The sequence below is a fragment of the Oryx dammah genome, unplaced genomic scaffold, assembly GCF_014754425.2.
Source record: "Oryx dammah isolate SB20612 unplaced genomic scaffold, SCBI_Odam_1.1 HiC_scaffold_29, whole genome shotgun sequence".
In the NCBI taxonomy this organism is placed as follows: Eukaryota; Metazoa; Chordata; class Mammalia; order Artiodactyla; family Bovidae; genus Oryx; species Oryx dammah.
The window spans coordinates 30,146,091-30,162,991 of record NW_024070213.1 but is presented as its reverse complement, the minus strand read 5'-3'; the positions used below and the strand labels follow the sequence as shown (position 1 = coordinate 30,162,991).

The window sequence follows — 16,901 nt, the reverse complement described above, 5'->3', positions numbered from 1 at the left end:
ATACAAACCTATTTGGAGGGCAGGAATAGAGACGCAGACGTAGGGAATGGACTTGTGGACATGAGGGGCAGGGGGAATGGGAGGGTGGAATGAATTGAAAGGTGAGATGAGTTACTCAAAGGGAGGTGGGATGAATTGAGAGAGTAGCACTCATGTATATACATTACCATGTGCAAAACAGATAGCTAGTGTGAAGTTGCTATATGATGACCTAGAGGTGTGGGATGGGGGGTGGTGGGAGGGAGGCTGAAGAGGGGGGATATAAGTATATATATATATACATATATATATAGCAGATTCACTTTGTTGTACAGCAGAAACTAACAACATTATAAAGCAACTATGCATGCATGCGTGCTAAGTTGCTTCAGTTGTGTCCAACTCTTTGCAACCATATGAACTGTCACCTTCTAGGCTCCTTGGTCCATGGGATTCTCCAGGCAAGAATACTGAAGTAGGTTGCCATACCCTTCTCCAGGGATAAAGCAACTATTCTCAAATTTTTAAAAAAGTAAAGCAGAAGGTTGAATAATTCTGAAAAATTGTAAATAAAATACAAGTCATACAATGTGAAAGATTTTGACCACTGATTACTTGATTCATTTCAGTTTTGAAAAGGCAGAAATGAAGAGAATTGAAAAGTCACTCCAGGAGAGATAGAAAGTTATAGCAAACCAGGCATAGGGGTCTTTATGCAACTACTGTGTTAATGAGCACATCTTTATAGCAGAAGAATATTCAGGAAATTCAAATACTTCTAATATTGGAGCCGATAATATTTTTTTTTTGGAGCCGATAATATTTTAACAGCTGTTGGCCATTTAGACAGCTTTTAAAAGCTCTGTTTTAGTGGGAAATGCTTGAGACTGTTCTAGGTGGAAGAATTACTTTGTAAGATAGACTTTAAATATATTCTGCAAATAGACATAATATTTAAGTAGTTCAAATGTGCAAGTCTATGTCAGGTGAGTAAATAATTCTCAATAGACTGGACATTTATACTGTCTAGAAAATCCACTTTAAAATCAAATAATAATTAATGACAGGCGTCTATTATAATGCCACAAAGAATTTTTTAATGTTAGCATGTTAAGTTTTTGGCAGAGATCTGTGTTACATTAACTTGAAAACAGTTTCATTATTCAATTATGAAATGAGATACAGACAGATCTTACATATAGGGTTTGGTTTACTTAATACAGTAAAACTGTAATTCCAAGTTACAGAGACATTCATATAATGATATTCTTTACCTACTCACTAATAGCTTATATACTGATGATAATAAGAATGACAATGCTTTCCACTTATGACAATTATCAGTAACAACTTTCAGTTAATTAAGTCAGAAATAATTAACATGCTGGTCATAATGTAATTCCAAATAAATATACCATATGCTTTCTGTAGGTAGTACATATTTTATTTTTCAGACAGTACTGAAAAACTGTTGACTTTATAGTTGACTTAAAAAACTGAATAAACTAGGTACAGTATCATGCACTTACATTCTCGGGGTGCCTTTATGTTATGTTTTAATGCAAATAAAGTCTAGTGCATGCTCGGTCTCTCAGTCATGTCTGACTCTTTGCAACCCTGTGAACTGCAGCATGCCAAGCTCCTCTGTCCTTGAGATTTCGCAGGCAAGAACACTGAAGTGGGTTGCTATTTCCTCCTCCAGGGGCAAATAAAGCCTAAAGTTCTAGACAGTCAGAGGAAGCAATCTTTGAATCTGCTTAGCCAAGGAAAATGGCTCTTAAAAAATGATTCTTTTGTGCAGTATATCCAGGAGTGGAGTATGTTTCCATCTTATTTTCCAGTAACTTTTAGATCTTCATTTCTAAACTGAATTCAGGGAAATTCCCAGAGAGCACAGGGGGAGCACCCCATTGTAGAACCTTCCACTGGCTCCTGCCTCACCAAGGGTCCCCTCCCTCAGCAACCAGAGTGTCGTGTCTGATCACAGGGCTTCTTCCCAGTCATCCCCCCTGCTTCCCTTCCTGACAACTCACCTCTCCTGGATACTAACAATCAAATTTCTTTCCCATCCTCCCATGCTTCCCACCTCTCTCTCCTTGGAGGTGAGGAACGAGGGGAAAGGAGAGGAGATTCACTGTTGAGTGCTAAGACAATACAAGTGGGTAATAAAATGGAAAAAAAAACAACAACTAAGAACAATTAAATCAAGATGGGTATTGTAACAAAAAGAAGGAACACTCTAAAGAGTCTTCAACCTAATAACTATAAATGGGTTAAATTCAAAGTGATCACACCAGGTGATCTAAACAGGACCTGAAGTCATGGAGAAAGCAGTGATGTTCTAAGAACGCAGCATCATTTTAGCTTCTGAAGAATAAAACTGGCCGCACATGTTCCTAAGATTACAAATGAAGGAAAAAGGGTCCACAGGCTTTATTCACATGGCTCATGTTTTCAACAAGAATAGAATGATAATTGAATGGAATCTGGTATATTTTCACCAGTTTAGCAGACTGTTTTCTAGGAATCTGGTTTGATCCAAGTTTTCTTCTCCAGCTGTAAGGGAAAAAAAAAATACATAACAAAAACATATCCTGTTTTTTACAAGAAGAAGACACAAAATGAAGAGAATTTTAGGAAGTAAACATTTGATTTGCCCCCCTTACATTATGTCAACTCATGCCCTCTGCTATGGAATGCCCCCTAATTGGTTTCTGATTGATTTTGTTAAAAAATTTCCTCCCTCAGCTTGGGATCCATCAGAGAATTCATATCTAACATGTGGGTCACCACAGTGAATGAATTTACATGGTGTGCTTAGTAGAAATCAAAAATGGCCACATGTCTTTCTCTAAATATGCCTTGTGTCTAAAGTATTCACTAGTAGAATCATGCACTCGCATCAAGGTATTGTTTCTATGTGTGCATGCATGCTAAGTTGCTTTAGTCATGTCTGACTCTGTGCGACCCTATGGACTGTAGCCTGCCAGGCTCCTCTGTCCATGGGATTCTCCAGGCAAGAATACTGGAGTTGGTTGCCATGACTTCCTCCAGGGGATCTTCTGATCCGGGGATCAAACCCGAGTCTCTTATATCTGCACTGGCTGGCAGATTCTTTACCACTAGCACCACCTGGAAAGTCCCACTGTTTCTATATTTCCTATTCAAATGCACTTTGGTTAGGAAAAATGCCAAAAGAACACATATTCTCCTATTAGCTGAACTAGAGGCCTGGGGTGGAAGGAAGACAAAAAGAAGGGAGATTTGTTAGTTGGATGGGATTGCAAAACTTCAGAGCAGGAGGAATCACCTCTTGTGTGGGAACAGACTGAGAGGACACTAGGTTCCTAGAATTAAAACTGGGTTTAAGGGCTGAAACTGACAATGGGGAAGGGAGAGGAAGTCACCAGAGGCAAAATTTCACTGTTCATTTTGTCTAAGGTCATCTCTAGAGAAAACCACTTTCCCCTGATTAGTAACATTATAGTTGGAATATCTGAGTTAGTTTAACCTGAATTGCTACCAAACTTCAAAGTACTGCAGATAATCAGCTACTCTATTTATTCTTTAAATGAAAACATTAAAAAATTTATTATAGTGTTAGTTTCTGCTGTATAGCAAAGTGAACCAGTTACACATATACATGTATCCACTTCTTTTCCCATATAGGTCATTACAGAGTATTGATTAGAGTTCTCTGTGCTATACAGTAGGTCCTTATTAGTTATCTCTTTTATATAGGGTAGTGTGTATTTAAAGGAAAGGAAAAAAAAAGGCAAGAAGGGAATCATCCCTGTATATCCTCCATTAAAATAATAATCCACTATTTAAAATAAGATCTTCCCTTGTGGCTCATCTGGTGAAGAATCTGCCTGCAATGTGGGAGACCTGGGTTTGATCCCTGGGTTGGGAAGATCCCCTGGAAAAGGGAAAGTCTATCTACTCCAGTACTCTGGCCCGAAGAATTCCCATGGGGTTGCAAAGAGTCAGTCCAAATCATATCTAGGGACTTCAGAATAAAAATATAAAGGTGAACACTGATTAATCTATCATGTAAGAATCCAAATTTTCCCATCAATTTAGACAAATAAAATTTGTTTTCTAATTTCATCATCAGAGACAAGCGACTTCAGAAACTTAAAGAACTAAAATTTTGAATTTATTTTTCCAAAAGACTTGAAATGGAGACCTAGAGTCAAATCCTTCTGTGGTTTCTAATGAAGATCCTTCTCCTTTTTATTTTTTAAAAAATATTTATTTATTTGGCTGTGCTAGGTCTGAGTTGTGGCATGTGGGATCTAGTTCCCTGACCAGAGGCCCCCTGCCTTGGGAGCTCAACATCTTAGACATTGGACTGTCAGGGAAGTTTACTTTCTCTTTCTCTTTAAAACAAGCCCTCCTTTCTCCGTTGCAGCTCACTTTCCTTTCTGGCTCCGCAAATATTCCCAGCAATGAAATCTCAGACTTCATGATCCCCTCATCTCTACTTTGCTGTCCTCCTCCTGACTTCAAAAATCACTAAGAATGCCAAATGTTGGATGCAGCATCTTCTACCCATGACTCAACTATTTCTCATCTTTTCATTGCAAGAATTCTGAAGGCCATGCCAGCAAGCGCCCACTTTCTCTTAACTCTGCAGTCTTAATTTCCTTTCCCATATTCCCTCCAAACAAGCTTTCAGAATGGGCATAGCAGCAGTAAATCATACCACTGGGCAGGGCGAGGGAAAGATTTGTGAACTGCAATTTATTTTATTATCACTTAATTGAAAAAAAATTAAATTGGAGGATAACTGCTTTACAATGGTGTGTTAGTTTCTGCTGTACAGTGTAAATCAGTTATAAGTATACATATATCCCTTCCCTCTTGAGTCTCCCTCCCACACCTCCATCCCACTCCTCTTTAATGACCCTTCCTACCCAACACAATCTTCCTCCTCCTTTGATTTCTGTACTCTTACTAAGCATTCTGCTATATTTGATAGTTCCCTGTGCTATACAGTAAGACCTGGTTGCTTATCCATTCTGTTTTATGCTTTTAGCAAATAGTTAACCTGTGTTATCTGCTCTCTTTGTGGTATGCCTCAGCATAGGGCCTCCATTCCGGCTGACCTCATGACTCCACTCCCGATTGACTGCCTTAGTTTCTCATTGACTCCCCTCTCCAGCCTTCCTCTTATCACCATCCATTTGAGAGACGGCAAGAGTTACAGATGCCCACAGCCCTGAGTTAAACTCCCCATATCACTTCTTACTAACCACGTGGCCTTAGGAAAGGATATACACCCCAGAAAGGTTCAGTTTTCTGAGTTACAAGGATGACATTAACATCTGACACACAGTAGATGTTCTCATATTGTAGCTATTGTTCCTGCTCTGATGGTTACCCTATAAGCCATAACCAGTTACATCTTCCTTTACCATGTTCCCTCTCTGCTAAAAATCCATAGACCATGTGATTAATTCTCTGATGAAGAATCAGCTACCTTCTATTTCTCGGCCTAGCTCCAGTATGTCCCTGCCTCCTGAGAGTGGGCAAGCTACTCAATCTTTCTGTGCTTCTATTTCCTCATCTGTAAAGTATGGATGATAATGGTTGATAATCTTAGGAGGTAATTCACTTAGTATGGATAAATCAATTACTAATAAATATATTGGGCTTCCCAGGTGGTGCTAGTGGTAAAGAATCTGCCTGCCAATGCAGGAGATGCTGTCTTAACCACTGGACCACTACATAGTCCTTCTCATTTTTGCTTTTTTATTTAACCTGCTTTTTTCTCTATCTGCCACAGAGCCTGGCACCTAGCAGACATCAATGCAGATTTGCTGAATTAAGTAGTATAACCTCCTCCATGCAACCAAGTCAACTCCCACCTTGCTCTGAGTTCAAAAGACCTCTTTATCCCTCTCTTCAATTTGCTTCTTGTAGGGTTGTTTTTGTTTTGTTTTTCCACAACAAAGCCACACATCTGAAGCCAGAAAGAACCTCCTGCTCTCTTCCTTTCCCAGACATCGCCCATCCAATACCAGGCAGTGAGCACAGGGTTTTCTTCATCAGCACAAGTGTCAGAGCAGCAGGCCAGCAGTTTGTGTTCTGACCCACCAGAGAGCTTTCCAGGTGGCTCAGTGGTAAAGAATCCACCTGCCAATTCAGGAGATGCCAGTTGATCCCTCAGTCAGGAAGATCCCTGGGAGGAAGAAATGGCAATCCACTCTAGTATTCTTGCCTGGGAAATCCCATGGACAGAGGAGTCTGGTCAGCTACAGTCCATGGGGTCTCAGAGTCAGGCATGACTGAGCACATACTATTCAATTTTTTTTTGTGATACATTTTATCATTTAAATCATATCATAAATATGGCATCATTACAGTTTCTGACAGCAAAACGTCTAGGTCTATTTATTATGCTTTGATGACCTCTATTGTTAATACTAATAAAAAATTACATACTTTGTTTCATTTGGCTCTTACAGCAACCCTGCCCATGGATGTCATTATTCCTTTTTATCAATAATGACACTAAGGCCACCCAGATAGGAAAACAGTCAGGCCAGGATTTGAATCCAATCCTGTTATATTCCAAAGTCCAGGCTAATGTGTTACAAGATGCCTTAATGCAAATAGTGGTTTTAATGCCACAGGGACAGAGAGTCTCTGTTTGAAGACCACCTAATCCTGGCATGCAAGCAGCTGTATGTATGCATGCTCAGTTGCTCAGTCAGGTCCGACTCTTCGCGACCCCGTGGACCATAGCCCACCAGGTTCCTCTGTCCATGGGAGTTTTCAGGAAAGAATACAGGAGTGGGTCACCATTTTCCTCTTACAGGGGATCTTCCCAACCCAGAGATCAAACCTGAGTCTCCTTGTGTCTCCTGCACTGCAGACAGATTCTTTAACCACTGAGCCATTGGTAAAATCCAAGAAGTTGAATAGTGAAACACAAATCACACAAGTTTAGCATTTAGCATCAGAACTAGCCTATATCTCTTAGGGTGAACCATAAGAAATTGCCCTGTTTATAAGTTAAAAATGAATGATTTTCAGCTATTTCATTTGCTTCAAATTTCATAGCAAGTCATTGGATTTGTGATTACCTGGCCTCAGTTTTTTCAAATGTAAAATAATGAAGTTGGAGTCTCTAGGGTTCTAAGAGAAATAAAAGATCCAAAAGGCTATGGATTATGGAGTTAACATGAAATCCCACCATCTCATCAAGGAAATGTTTTTATATTCTTGGGACTCACTATAATGAGAAATATGGTAGTCTGTAAATAATAAACACCTCTGTGAATTTCTGATGGCCTGGGCAACTGTTAATTATTTTTAAAAATCTAAATAAATAAAAACAACTTTGTTGTACTCAACACAGAATCTCCAAAGCACTCAAAGCCTCTCTGTCCTGTAGTTAAAAGAGTTCACTATGCTTGTACCTTCTTGTGGTTTCTGCAAAAAAGCCAATAGTACAGCTGCTGCCTCTGGAAGAGTTAGTTGTTGGGAATTTGGGCTTCGTCTTTCTGGAGAAATGAAAAAACATATACAGGTTCTATTAGCGTTTAAACATTCATATAAGTAAGTAACTGTTAGTTGCTCAGTTGTGTCCAACTCCACAAGCTCATGGAGCCCACCAGGCTCCTCTATCCATGAGATTCCCTAGGCAAGAATACTGGAGTGGGTTGCCATTCCCTTCTCCAGGGCATCTTCCTGACCCTAGGACAAAATGCTGATCTCCTGCAATGCAGGCAGATTCTTTACCAACTGTCACCAGGGAATCCTAAATATTCATATAGATAAGTCTTACTTCACTATGCTATAATACTAGAAAAATCTCTGTGAAATAGCTTTTTGATTGCTCAGCAAAGAGCCCCTTGCATAGACTGATTTTTACAAGTTGAAACATTTCACACTTTCCTTGGACATTACTTACAGTTGGTTATATTGTGTATGACAGGGAATGGAAGAAAATTTAAACTATATACTACAGCAAATTTCACTAAAGCAAGGAGGATTAAGATAAAGAGCCCAGGAGGAATTTTCCCTCTCAGAGGTTAAAATGGGATGCCTGAGTGGAAAAGTTGAGAGGGCACTCTGCCTGGAGACTGATCCCTGGGTCAAGAAGATCCGCTGGAGGAGGAAATAGCAACTCACTCACTATTTCAAACCTAAGTTGATGGAAGACAAACTGTCCTGATTCAACACAAACCACGGTTTCTGGGCATCTACAGAAGTGGGAAAACAAACCTTACCCTCGGTAAGGTGCCGGCTTGAAGAAGGTAAAATCAAAATTTGATAAGCACCTACTACGTGCTCGAAACAGTGTTTGGTATTTTTCAAAACGAGTAGACTTGATAATTTTCGGCAATCTTGAATGTTTATCAAAATGAACGATATTGCTATTTTTTAATCCAACGGCGTGGAAAGTTTTTCATGAAAGAGTCTCCGGCTCCATCTTTAAAGTACCCCCACTTCTTCACTATTTCTGGCTTTGAAACTTTTGATAGTTCTTTACCGTAATAAAAGAGAGGCGTCTGAAGTTTTTAGGCAAACCACTATTTTAATAATGACGGGGATGATAACATTGGTAACAACACCGTTTAAAGGAAATCTTGCGTTAAACGGGAGGTACATTTCTAGGGGCAGGCGCACAGTTCTCACACCCATCGTGACCTCTCCGCCCCACCCCCCGCCCCGCCACTCCCCCCCCATCCCCGGCTGTCTGGAGCGGAACCTCGGCTCCCGCCACCGGATCTCTATCCTTAAGGTCAGCCGGGCCGCGCGCGGCCGGCTCTCCCTTGGGCGGCCCCGGAGCCCGCCTTCCCGGGGGCGGAGTGCGCCCTCCCGACCCGCGCGGTCTTCGGGCGCCCGCGGCCTCCTGGCTCCCGCGCACTCACCGAACGGCGGCCGGTCGGAGAGGTCCTTCCTCCGGCTCTGGTCGGAAAGGAAGCGGCGCCCCTCTGCCAAGGCGAGATAAGGGCTCAGCGCCCGCCCGGCCCGGCCGATCGGAGTTTCCGGACCAGGAGCGGGCGAGCCGGGGCGGCGAGGCCGGTGCTCCCACCCGGGGCGCGCGGGGCTGCGGGCCTCCCGGCCCCCGGCGCGGATGGGGGAGGAGACCACCGGGAAAGCCGCGCACCTCCCCCAGCGCTTCGGAAGGGGCGGCGATCTCGCTCACCAGCCGGGGCGGTGTGCCTGGGAAACCCCAATCTTCCTCTGAGCAAGAGCCAACTACCTTCCGGTTTTGGTTGGAGGATTTCTGATTATCCTCCCCACCCCACCCCGACCTCCACCCTCGACCTTTCTCCTTGATTAACTGAGACTAGGATGACCTCAATTATTTATGGGAACAAACTCGATAGGGTTCTCTCCCCGCAGGTCTCCACCGGTCCCGCGGATTCATGCGCCCCTAAGGCTCTCCCTCTACCACGGTCAGAAGAGCAAAGTGTTTGGAACTTACGTGCACCCTTCAGGTAGAGCATAGCTTGAGGAGTCCAGTTCCTTCTCTCAAAGAGTCTCTGCAGCCCAAGAAGAGGAAAGCAGTTAGGCGTTGCTGCCCAGCCCAACATTAGAAATAAACGAGAAGGGAGGGGAGGGAAGGAAGGAGAAGAAGGAAAAGAAGAGAAGAAATAGAGGGGAGGGAAGAAGGAAGGAAGGACGTACTCAGTGCATAGAGGAGCCCCAATTTTTGCTTGTGATTACCTGCGGAGCACTGTTGGAATTTCCCATGAAAGAAAACACCAGGAAGAGGGTCAAGGTCATTACCACCAGACTTTTGAATCCCTGCATGAAAAGATCAAAGTCATTTCTGTGCCTATAGAATCTTCTACTTTTTTCCTTCGCTCCTGGACAATTATACCGCCCCCCACCCTTTTTTTTTTTTTTTGCTATGTTCTGTTTTAGCAACTCAGCGTAGGGGAGAAGGGAGTTCCCCGGTTTATCATCTAGTTAATTCACAAAGAGATCTTAAAAAAAACTATTTAGAAATATTTTATTTTAATTATTTAACCCAAACAAGGATTTAAGAGAATAAGTGAATTTTTTTCTTTGTAAAATCAAATGAATCTGATATTTTAAGGGCATAATGTTTGACTCTGAAACACATTAAACATGAAAGAGTTAAACAAAACTATACAGCTTTTAATAAAATAGCTAAAAAGTCTCAAATAAAACTTTTCCTTACCTTCATGTTCTACACTTTTCCAGAAGCTGCGATAACTAGAACTTAGCTTGTGAGTTTTCTAAATCTTGTTCTGAGAGTGGTGCTTTTAAATCTTAGTGTCAAGGATCCCTCCTGATGTTGCATAGAGTTGGTGTCTGCAGGGACTTCCTGTCAATCTTCAAGATTGAGAGCATCTGATGACTCCTCCAGGGAGATTCAGTTGCAGGAAGTGGAAAAATTATTGATGGGTGAACATCATTTACTGCCCACATCAGCCAGGAGATATTCTGAGTATATCAGCATCATAACCTTTGGTTTTCTTACTAGATTTTCAAGGCATTATTATTATTATTATTAAAGAGAATGTTTAATAACCCCAGGCAGAATCAAAAGTAAATGAACAAAACTTGTCTTAGATAACTAGCCATCAAGCTATCACCAGTGAGTAAAGATGAGTCATTTGGATAGGAATGAAAAGGTTAGGGAATCTCAATGGAATATGACATCAGTCATTCACTTAATTATCAATTCAATTATTTAACAAATATTTATGGAATGCCTACTGTGTATCAGACGTCCCACGGGACACACACATGAATCAAAAAGACAAGTTTCTGCTAGTTTAGGGAAGGTAAAAATCAAAAGGGATCTGGAAGGATAAGGTGGAGTCAGAATGGGATAATCTGGCATGGATTTAGTATTGCTGACATTCTAGGCAGAAGAAAAACACAAAATCTTGGGATGGCAAAGAGCTTGGCTTATTTGAAGAACAGGAAGGTGATCAATGGAGCAAAGTTGTGTGGGGGTCTGGAGAGGGTGCTATGAATTGAGGATGGAGAGGAAGAAATGGGCCAGTTCAAATGTCAATTTGGGAATAAGCAAAAGATGATGATGGCTTAGACTAGGGGAGTGCTTGTAGGGAATGGAGAGCTCTAATGAATTTGGGCGGTAGAAAATATGGACTTGTAGATAAATGGGATATGAAAGTTTAAGAAAAATAAATCAAGGATGATTCTGAGATTTTTGGCTTAAACTCTAGATGAATGATGAAGCCCTTTATTGAAACTGGAGGGACTTCTTAAGGAACCAATTTAGAGAGGGAAATTAAGAATTCTCTTTGGACATATTAAAATTAAAATATGTATTAGACATACATGAAGAAGTACAAAGTAAGCAGTTGCAGATGCAAAACTCTAGAGCTGAGCAAACAAGTCTGTAGATTTTTTTCTAAGGGCAAGAATTATCAGATTTGAGAATTTTAAGCCAGGAAAAAATTGAAATTGAAAGAATACTTAGGGAGTGAATGGCGTTAGAGAGGAAGAGATAGAGCTCTGAAAACAAACATACAGAGATTGAGCAGAGGGAAATTCAGCAAAGGAAGCTGAGCTGAAGCAATTGGAAAAAAGTGAAATTCCAAGAGAACATAAGACCATGGGAGCTGGGAGAATATCTAATAACATTGCAAGGTTAAACTGTGTGAGCTGAGAAGTGTCTGCTCGATTTGGGAATATGATGGCTTTTGAGGAACAATGCTAGATTGGGTAGAATAGGATATGAGGAAATAAAGACAAGTGTGGACAACCTTTTTTAATTTCACCAAAAGGGGGAAGGAAAAAATAAACTTTGAAAAAAGATAAATGAGTGTGGTAGAAATGGGATTATTTGTTTTTCGTAACCTTTCAATAACATCTGAATCCTTTTAATTGATGAACATTTCTGAAATTCCCTAAACTATAAATTATGACTTTTGTTGGGAGGCAGTGTCCTCCCTCTATTGTAGATGCTGAACATGTCAGATACTCCTTCCCAGTCTCCCTATCAGGCATGATACCCGCTTCACCAATCAGATGTACCCACTTGGATGGAGACTGGAGCTGGGAGGGAATAAGTGAGGAGTGGGAGAAGCACTTTCTGGTGCAGCAGTGGTTGTAGGGTGCTCAAGTTTGTGTGGGCAATAATGGCTACAATGCTAGTGACAGATTCCTGCATGCAGTGCTGAGATAGTGATCCACCTGCAGTGTCCTTTTAATAAAGTCCTCTTTTGCTTAAATCAACCAGGTTTGTTGGTTTCTTTTGATGACCATTTGCAGAACCTGTATGCGGATGGAGATGATCGGCAGAGAAGGAAAAATTGATGATATGGAAGAGAACTGCAAAAAGGAATTTGGAGAAGGCAAAGGGCTATGACCCAAATGTGTACACTTCAGTTCAGTCACTCAGTCGTGTCTGACTCTTTGCAGCCCCATGGATTGCAGCATGCCAGGCTTCCCTGTCCATCACCAATTCCCAGAGCTTGCTCAAACACATGTCCATTGAGTCAGTGATGCAACCAACCATCTCATCTTCTGTCGTCCCCTTCTCCTTCTGCCTTCAGTCTTTCCCAGAATAAGGGTCTTTCCCAATAAGTCCGATCTTCGCATCAGGTGGCCAAAGTATTGAAGTTTCAGCTTCAGCATCAGTCTTTTCAATGAACATTCAAGACTGCTTTCCTTTAGGATTGACTGGTTTGATCTCCTTGCAGTCCGAGGGACTCTCAAGAGTCTTCTCCAACACCACAGTTCAAAAGCATCAATTCTTTGGCACTCAGCTTTCTTTATGGTCCAACTCTCACATCCATACATGACCACTGGAAAAACCATACCTTTGATTAGATGGACCTTTGTTGGCAAAGTAATATTTCTGCTTTTTAATATGCTCTCTAGGTTAGTCATACCTTTTCTTCTAAGGAGCAAGTGTCTTTTAATTTCATGGCTGCAGTCACCATCTGCAGCGATTTTGGAGCCCAAGAAAATAAAGTCTGTCACTGTTTCCACTGTTTCCCATCTATTTGCCATGAAGTGATGAGACCAGATGCCATGATCTTAGTTTTCTGAATGTTGAGTTTTAAGCCAGATTTTTCACTCTCCTCTTTCACTTTCATCAAGACTTTCTTTAGTTGAAACAGTTATACACACAGGCAGACAGTGAACAAGGATCAGAGTGGCCACCATGTGGTAAGGTACCATGGATGAGAGAGATGATCTCTTTCTTCTAAATGTCAGAGTAGTGCTCTGCAGGTATTTATTAATGTGTTTTTGAATCATCTGGGAATCTCATTAAAATGTGTGTTCTGATTCAGTATAGATGGGGTGGGGCCTGAGAATCTGCATTTCTAATAAACTCCCAAGTGATGCTGATAGATCCTATTCTGACCCTGGACATTTTGAGTAGTAAATCTTAGATGATATAAAAAGTGATAACACAAACTAAAAAACTTGAAAGCTTAGAGTCTGCATGACTGGGAGAATGGCTAGCAATAGAAATACTTCCCTGGTGGCTCAGAGGTTAAAGCATCTGCCCCCAATGCGGGAGACCCGGGTTCAATCCCTGGGTCAGGAAGATCCCCTGGAGAAGGAAATGGCAACCCACTCCAGTATTCTTGCCTGGAGAATCCCATGGACTGAGGAGCCTGGTGGGCTGCAGTCCACGGGATCACAAAGTCGGACACGACTGAGTGACTTTACTTACTTACTTATAGAGAAAGAACAGACGAGTTTGTCTTGGGATTGAAGCTTGATGGGTGACGCTGCTGTTGCTAAGTCACTTCAGTCGTGTCCGACTCTGTGCGAACCCATAAATGTCAGCCCACCAGGCTGCCTCGTCCCTGAGATTCTCCAGGCAAGAACACTGGAGTGGGGTGCCATTGCTTTCTCCGATGAGTGATGCTATCTACCCGTAAGTACTTCTGCAAGAGATTGAGGTTTGGGCACCTGACTTTTGGACTTGATGGTCATGTGCAGAGGGGAGATTTGGTTAGTAAATGAGAATGAAATATATAAAGGAGTTTGTAGGTAGAAACTTAAGAAGTAGTTACTCCCTTCACTACATTCATGGTTCTGGCTCTTTCTTGAGCAAGAACCATGAATGTAGTGTTTGCTACTGTTTAGGAGAGGAGGAAGAAAAAAACTAAGGACTAAAAGATTACCACCATATCTAGAGAAAAATCTTCACATTAAAGATTAGGTTTTAGGATTTTATAAATTAATTTCAAGGGGTTGTAGCAACTTCCAAAGAAAAAGCAATAGAAAAAAGAAGACTATATTTATATTTTAATAGAACTCATAACTGAAACCCAGTTATTAGGTTATCCTAACAAGCAACGGAGGGGAAGGGGACGACAGAGGATGAGATGGCTGGATGGCATCACCTACTTGATGGACATGAGTTTGGATGAACTCCGGGAGTTGGTGATAGACAGGGAGGCCTGGCGTGCTGCAATTCATGGGGTCGCCAAGAGCCGGACACAACTGAGAGACTGAACTGAACTGAACAAGCAACTGGGCTTCCCTGTTGGTTTAACAGGTAAAGAATCCACCTGCAATGCCGGAGTCGCAGGAGATGCAGATTTGATCCCTGGGTTGGGAAGATCCCCTGGAGGAGAGCACAGCAACCCACTCCCACTCCACTATTCTTGCCTGAAGAATCCCATGGACAGAAGGAGCCTGGCAGGCTACAGTCCATAGGGTCAAAAGGAGTCGGCCACGACTGAAGTGACTGATCACTCATCAATAAACAACTAAAATGTCTTTTTTCCCCTTTCCATACCAAGCACACACAAAGGTTCTAAAAAGAGGGACAGGAAAATAAATTGCCAATCAAACTGTGTTTTGAAATTACGATTTTAAGGAAAAAATAAATTAATGTGCTTTGTCCATAACAGGTTCGCTAATGAATTCATAAGCAGATGTTTTACGTCAAAGCTGCCATTTTCAGCATAATATGCACAAGTGAGGAGAATGGTTTTGACATGTTATCAATATTCTAGTCTTATCAAAAGTAACATGCCAGAAGGTAAATTTGTTCTAAAAAGGCATTGACTCCCGATTAAATTTTTTTGTTAAATCACAAAAAGTTAAAGATTTTTACAGGTCTAAACCTAGAAATGGGCTAAAAAAGAAGTTACTTATTTGATTACAAAACAGTTGACATACAAAAACATTACATTTTATTCTGCTGACATGATGACCTGGCAGTGGCTATTGGACAAATTGGATCCAAAACCTATTTTTCCTTCATTAAAAAAAAAAATGCAGTGTAATTGCTTTACAATATTGTGTTAGTTTCTGCTGTACAAGAAGAATCAACTGTATGTATTCACATATCCCCTTCCTCTGAACCTCCCTCTCTCACACACACAGCCGCCCCGCATTGCATCCCTCTCTGTCATCACAGAGCACTGAGCTGAGCTCCCTATGTTGTACAACAGGTTCCCACCAGCTATCTGTTTTTTACCCACGGTAGTTTATGTATGTCAATTCCAATCTCCCATTTTGTCTCACCCTCCCCTACCTCCATAGGCCTGTGACCACATGTTTCTTCTTAACGTCTGGTCTTTCTTTCTGCCCTGCAAATAGGTTCATCTATACCATTTTTTCCCTAGATTCCATATATATAAATACATGATACTTGTTTTTCTCTCTGAAACTTTTTTAAAAAGCATATTTAATGGAGATAATTTTGCCCACATCACTGATGTTATCTGAATTCTTCTATTCGACTTCAGGGTGCCCAGGCCCAAGTGAAACAGCACTGTCAAAGTTTAAACTGCATTCTTACAAGATCCGTGATTACTGTGTTCACACACACAACAGCACCTACCTTTAGAAAAAAATTGTTTAAATTTTATTTATACATTTAAAAAATTGAAGTATAGTGTATTTACAATGTTATATTAGTTTCAGGAAATTCTCCAGGCAAGAACACTGGAGTGGGTAGCTATTCCCTTCGCCAGGGGGTCTTCCTGACCCAAGGATCGAACTAGTGTCTCTTACGTCTCCTGTACTACAGGCAGATTCTTAACTGTCTGAGCCACCAGAGAAGCCCTTCAGGGGCACAGCAAACTAATACTCAGTTACATATATATATATCTCAAACCTTTTTCAGATTCTTTTCCATTACAGGTTATTTCAAAATACTGAATATAGTTCCCTGTGCTCTACAGTAGGTCTTTGTTGCTTATCTATTTTATATATAGTAGTGTATATTTGTTAATCTGAAATTCTTCATTTATCTACCTTCCCCCCACTCCATTCACTTTGGTAACTGTAAGTTTGTTTTCAATGTCTGTGAGTCTATTTCTTTATTAAGTTCATTTGTATCAATTTTTTTTTTTTTTTAGAAATCACATATAACTGATATCATATGATGTTTGTCTTTTTCAAACAGCTCCTATCTTGGGAAAGATTACCTGGACAATATGGCTATTAAGATACTCAAAGACAGAAATTACCTCTGATGACAGAATAGAGGATTTTGGTACTGGATGTTGAGGTCACTGGGTTTAATTCCTACTTTGTTTTGGCTTTATTCTCTGTGAAGGCCAGTTAACTCCATAGGCCAGTTGTCTCACAAAGGGGTGGAAGAAGTTAATTCCCCAAAGAGCTACCAGCTTTATTAGGGCACTGAGAAGGCCCACTATTCAAAATAAAACTCCCCACTCATTGGCCAATGTCTTTACTATCCTTTACTTAAGCTTTGAAGCTCAAGAATCTCTTTCCCCAAACTATATAAATACAAAACAAGTGGAACGGTCTAGGAGAGGACATTGGAAGGGCCTGCTGTTTTGGCCTAGTCAAACAGAGGTGACCCTTTAACAGGTCTTAGTTGGTAAAGGTAAGGCCATGGAAAAGCGTCAGTTGAAGGATCTGGGGCGGATGCTATGTCCAACCTCCTACACGGATACAAGCAGCAGAAACACAGAGGTTGGAACCTTTTAGCCCAGAGGAAAAGGTTA

At 41.1% G+C, this 16,901-nt stretch overlaps 1 protein-coding gene across 2 annotated transcripts; it reads right to left on the bottom strand.

Moving 5' to 3' along the window:
• Positions 1–1,053: 1,053 nt before the first annotated feature.
• On the bottom strand, positions 1,054–10,288 carry SPX (spexin hormone). Of its 2 annotated transcripts, XM_040235313.1 has the most exons (6): positions 10,151–10,288; positions 9,670–9,750; positions 9,428–9,485; positions 8,868–8,930; positions 7,410–7,493; positions 1,054–2,535 (listed from the first exon to the last, which is right to left on the bottom strand). In XM_040235313.1, the coding sequence occupies exons 1-6, from the start codon at positions 10,154–10,156 to the stop codon at positions 2,477–2,479; spliced, it is 351 nt and encodes a 116-aa protein (XP_040091247.1). In that variant the 5' UTR covers positions 10,157–10,288; the 3' UTR covers positions 1,054–2,476. The 2 variants fall into 2 exon arrangements, with proteins under 2 accessions (XP_040091247.1, XP_040091246.1); XM_040235312.1 differs by lacking the exon at positions 10,151–10,288 and having other exon boundaries at positions 9,670–9,825.
• Between the last annotated feature and the right edge of the window lie 6,613 nt (positions 10,289–16,901).

Bases quoted from the DNA above. Each gene is read 5' to 3' on its own strand.
- SPX (XM_040235313.1), bottom strand. The intron at 7,494-8,867 runs GTGAGTGCGCGG...TCATTTCTCCAG, and splicing joins CTCCGACCGGCCGCCGTTCG to AAAGACGAAGCCCAAATTCC. The intron at 2,536-7,409 runs GTACAAGCATAG...TTTCCCTTACAG, and splicing joins TTTGCAGAAACCACAAGAAG to CTGGAGAAGAAAACTTGGAT.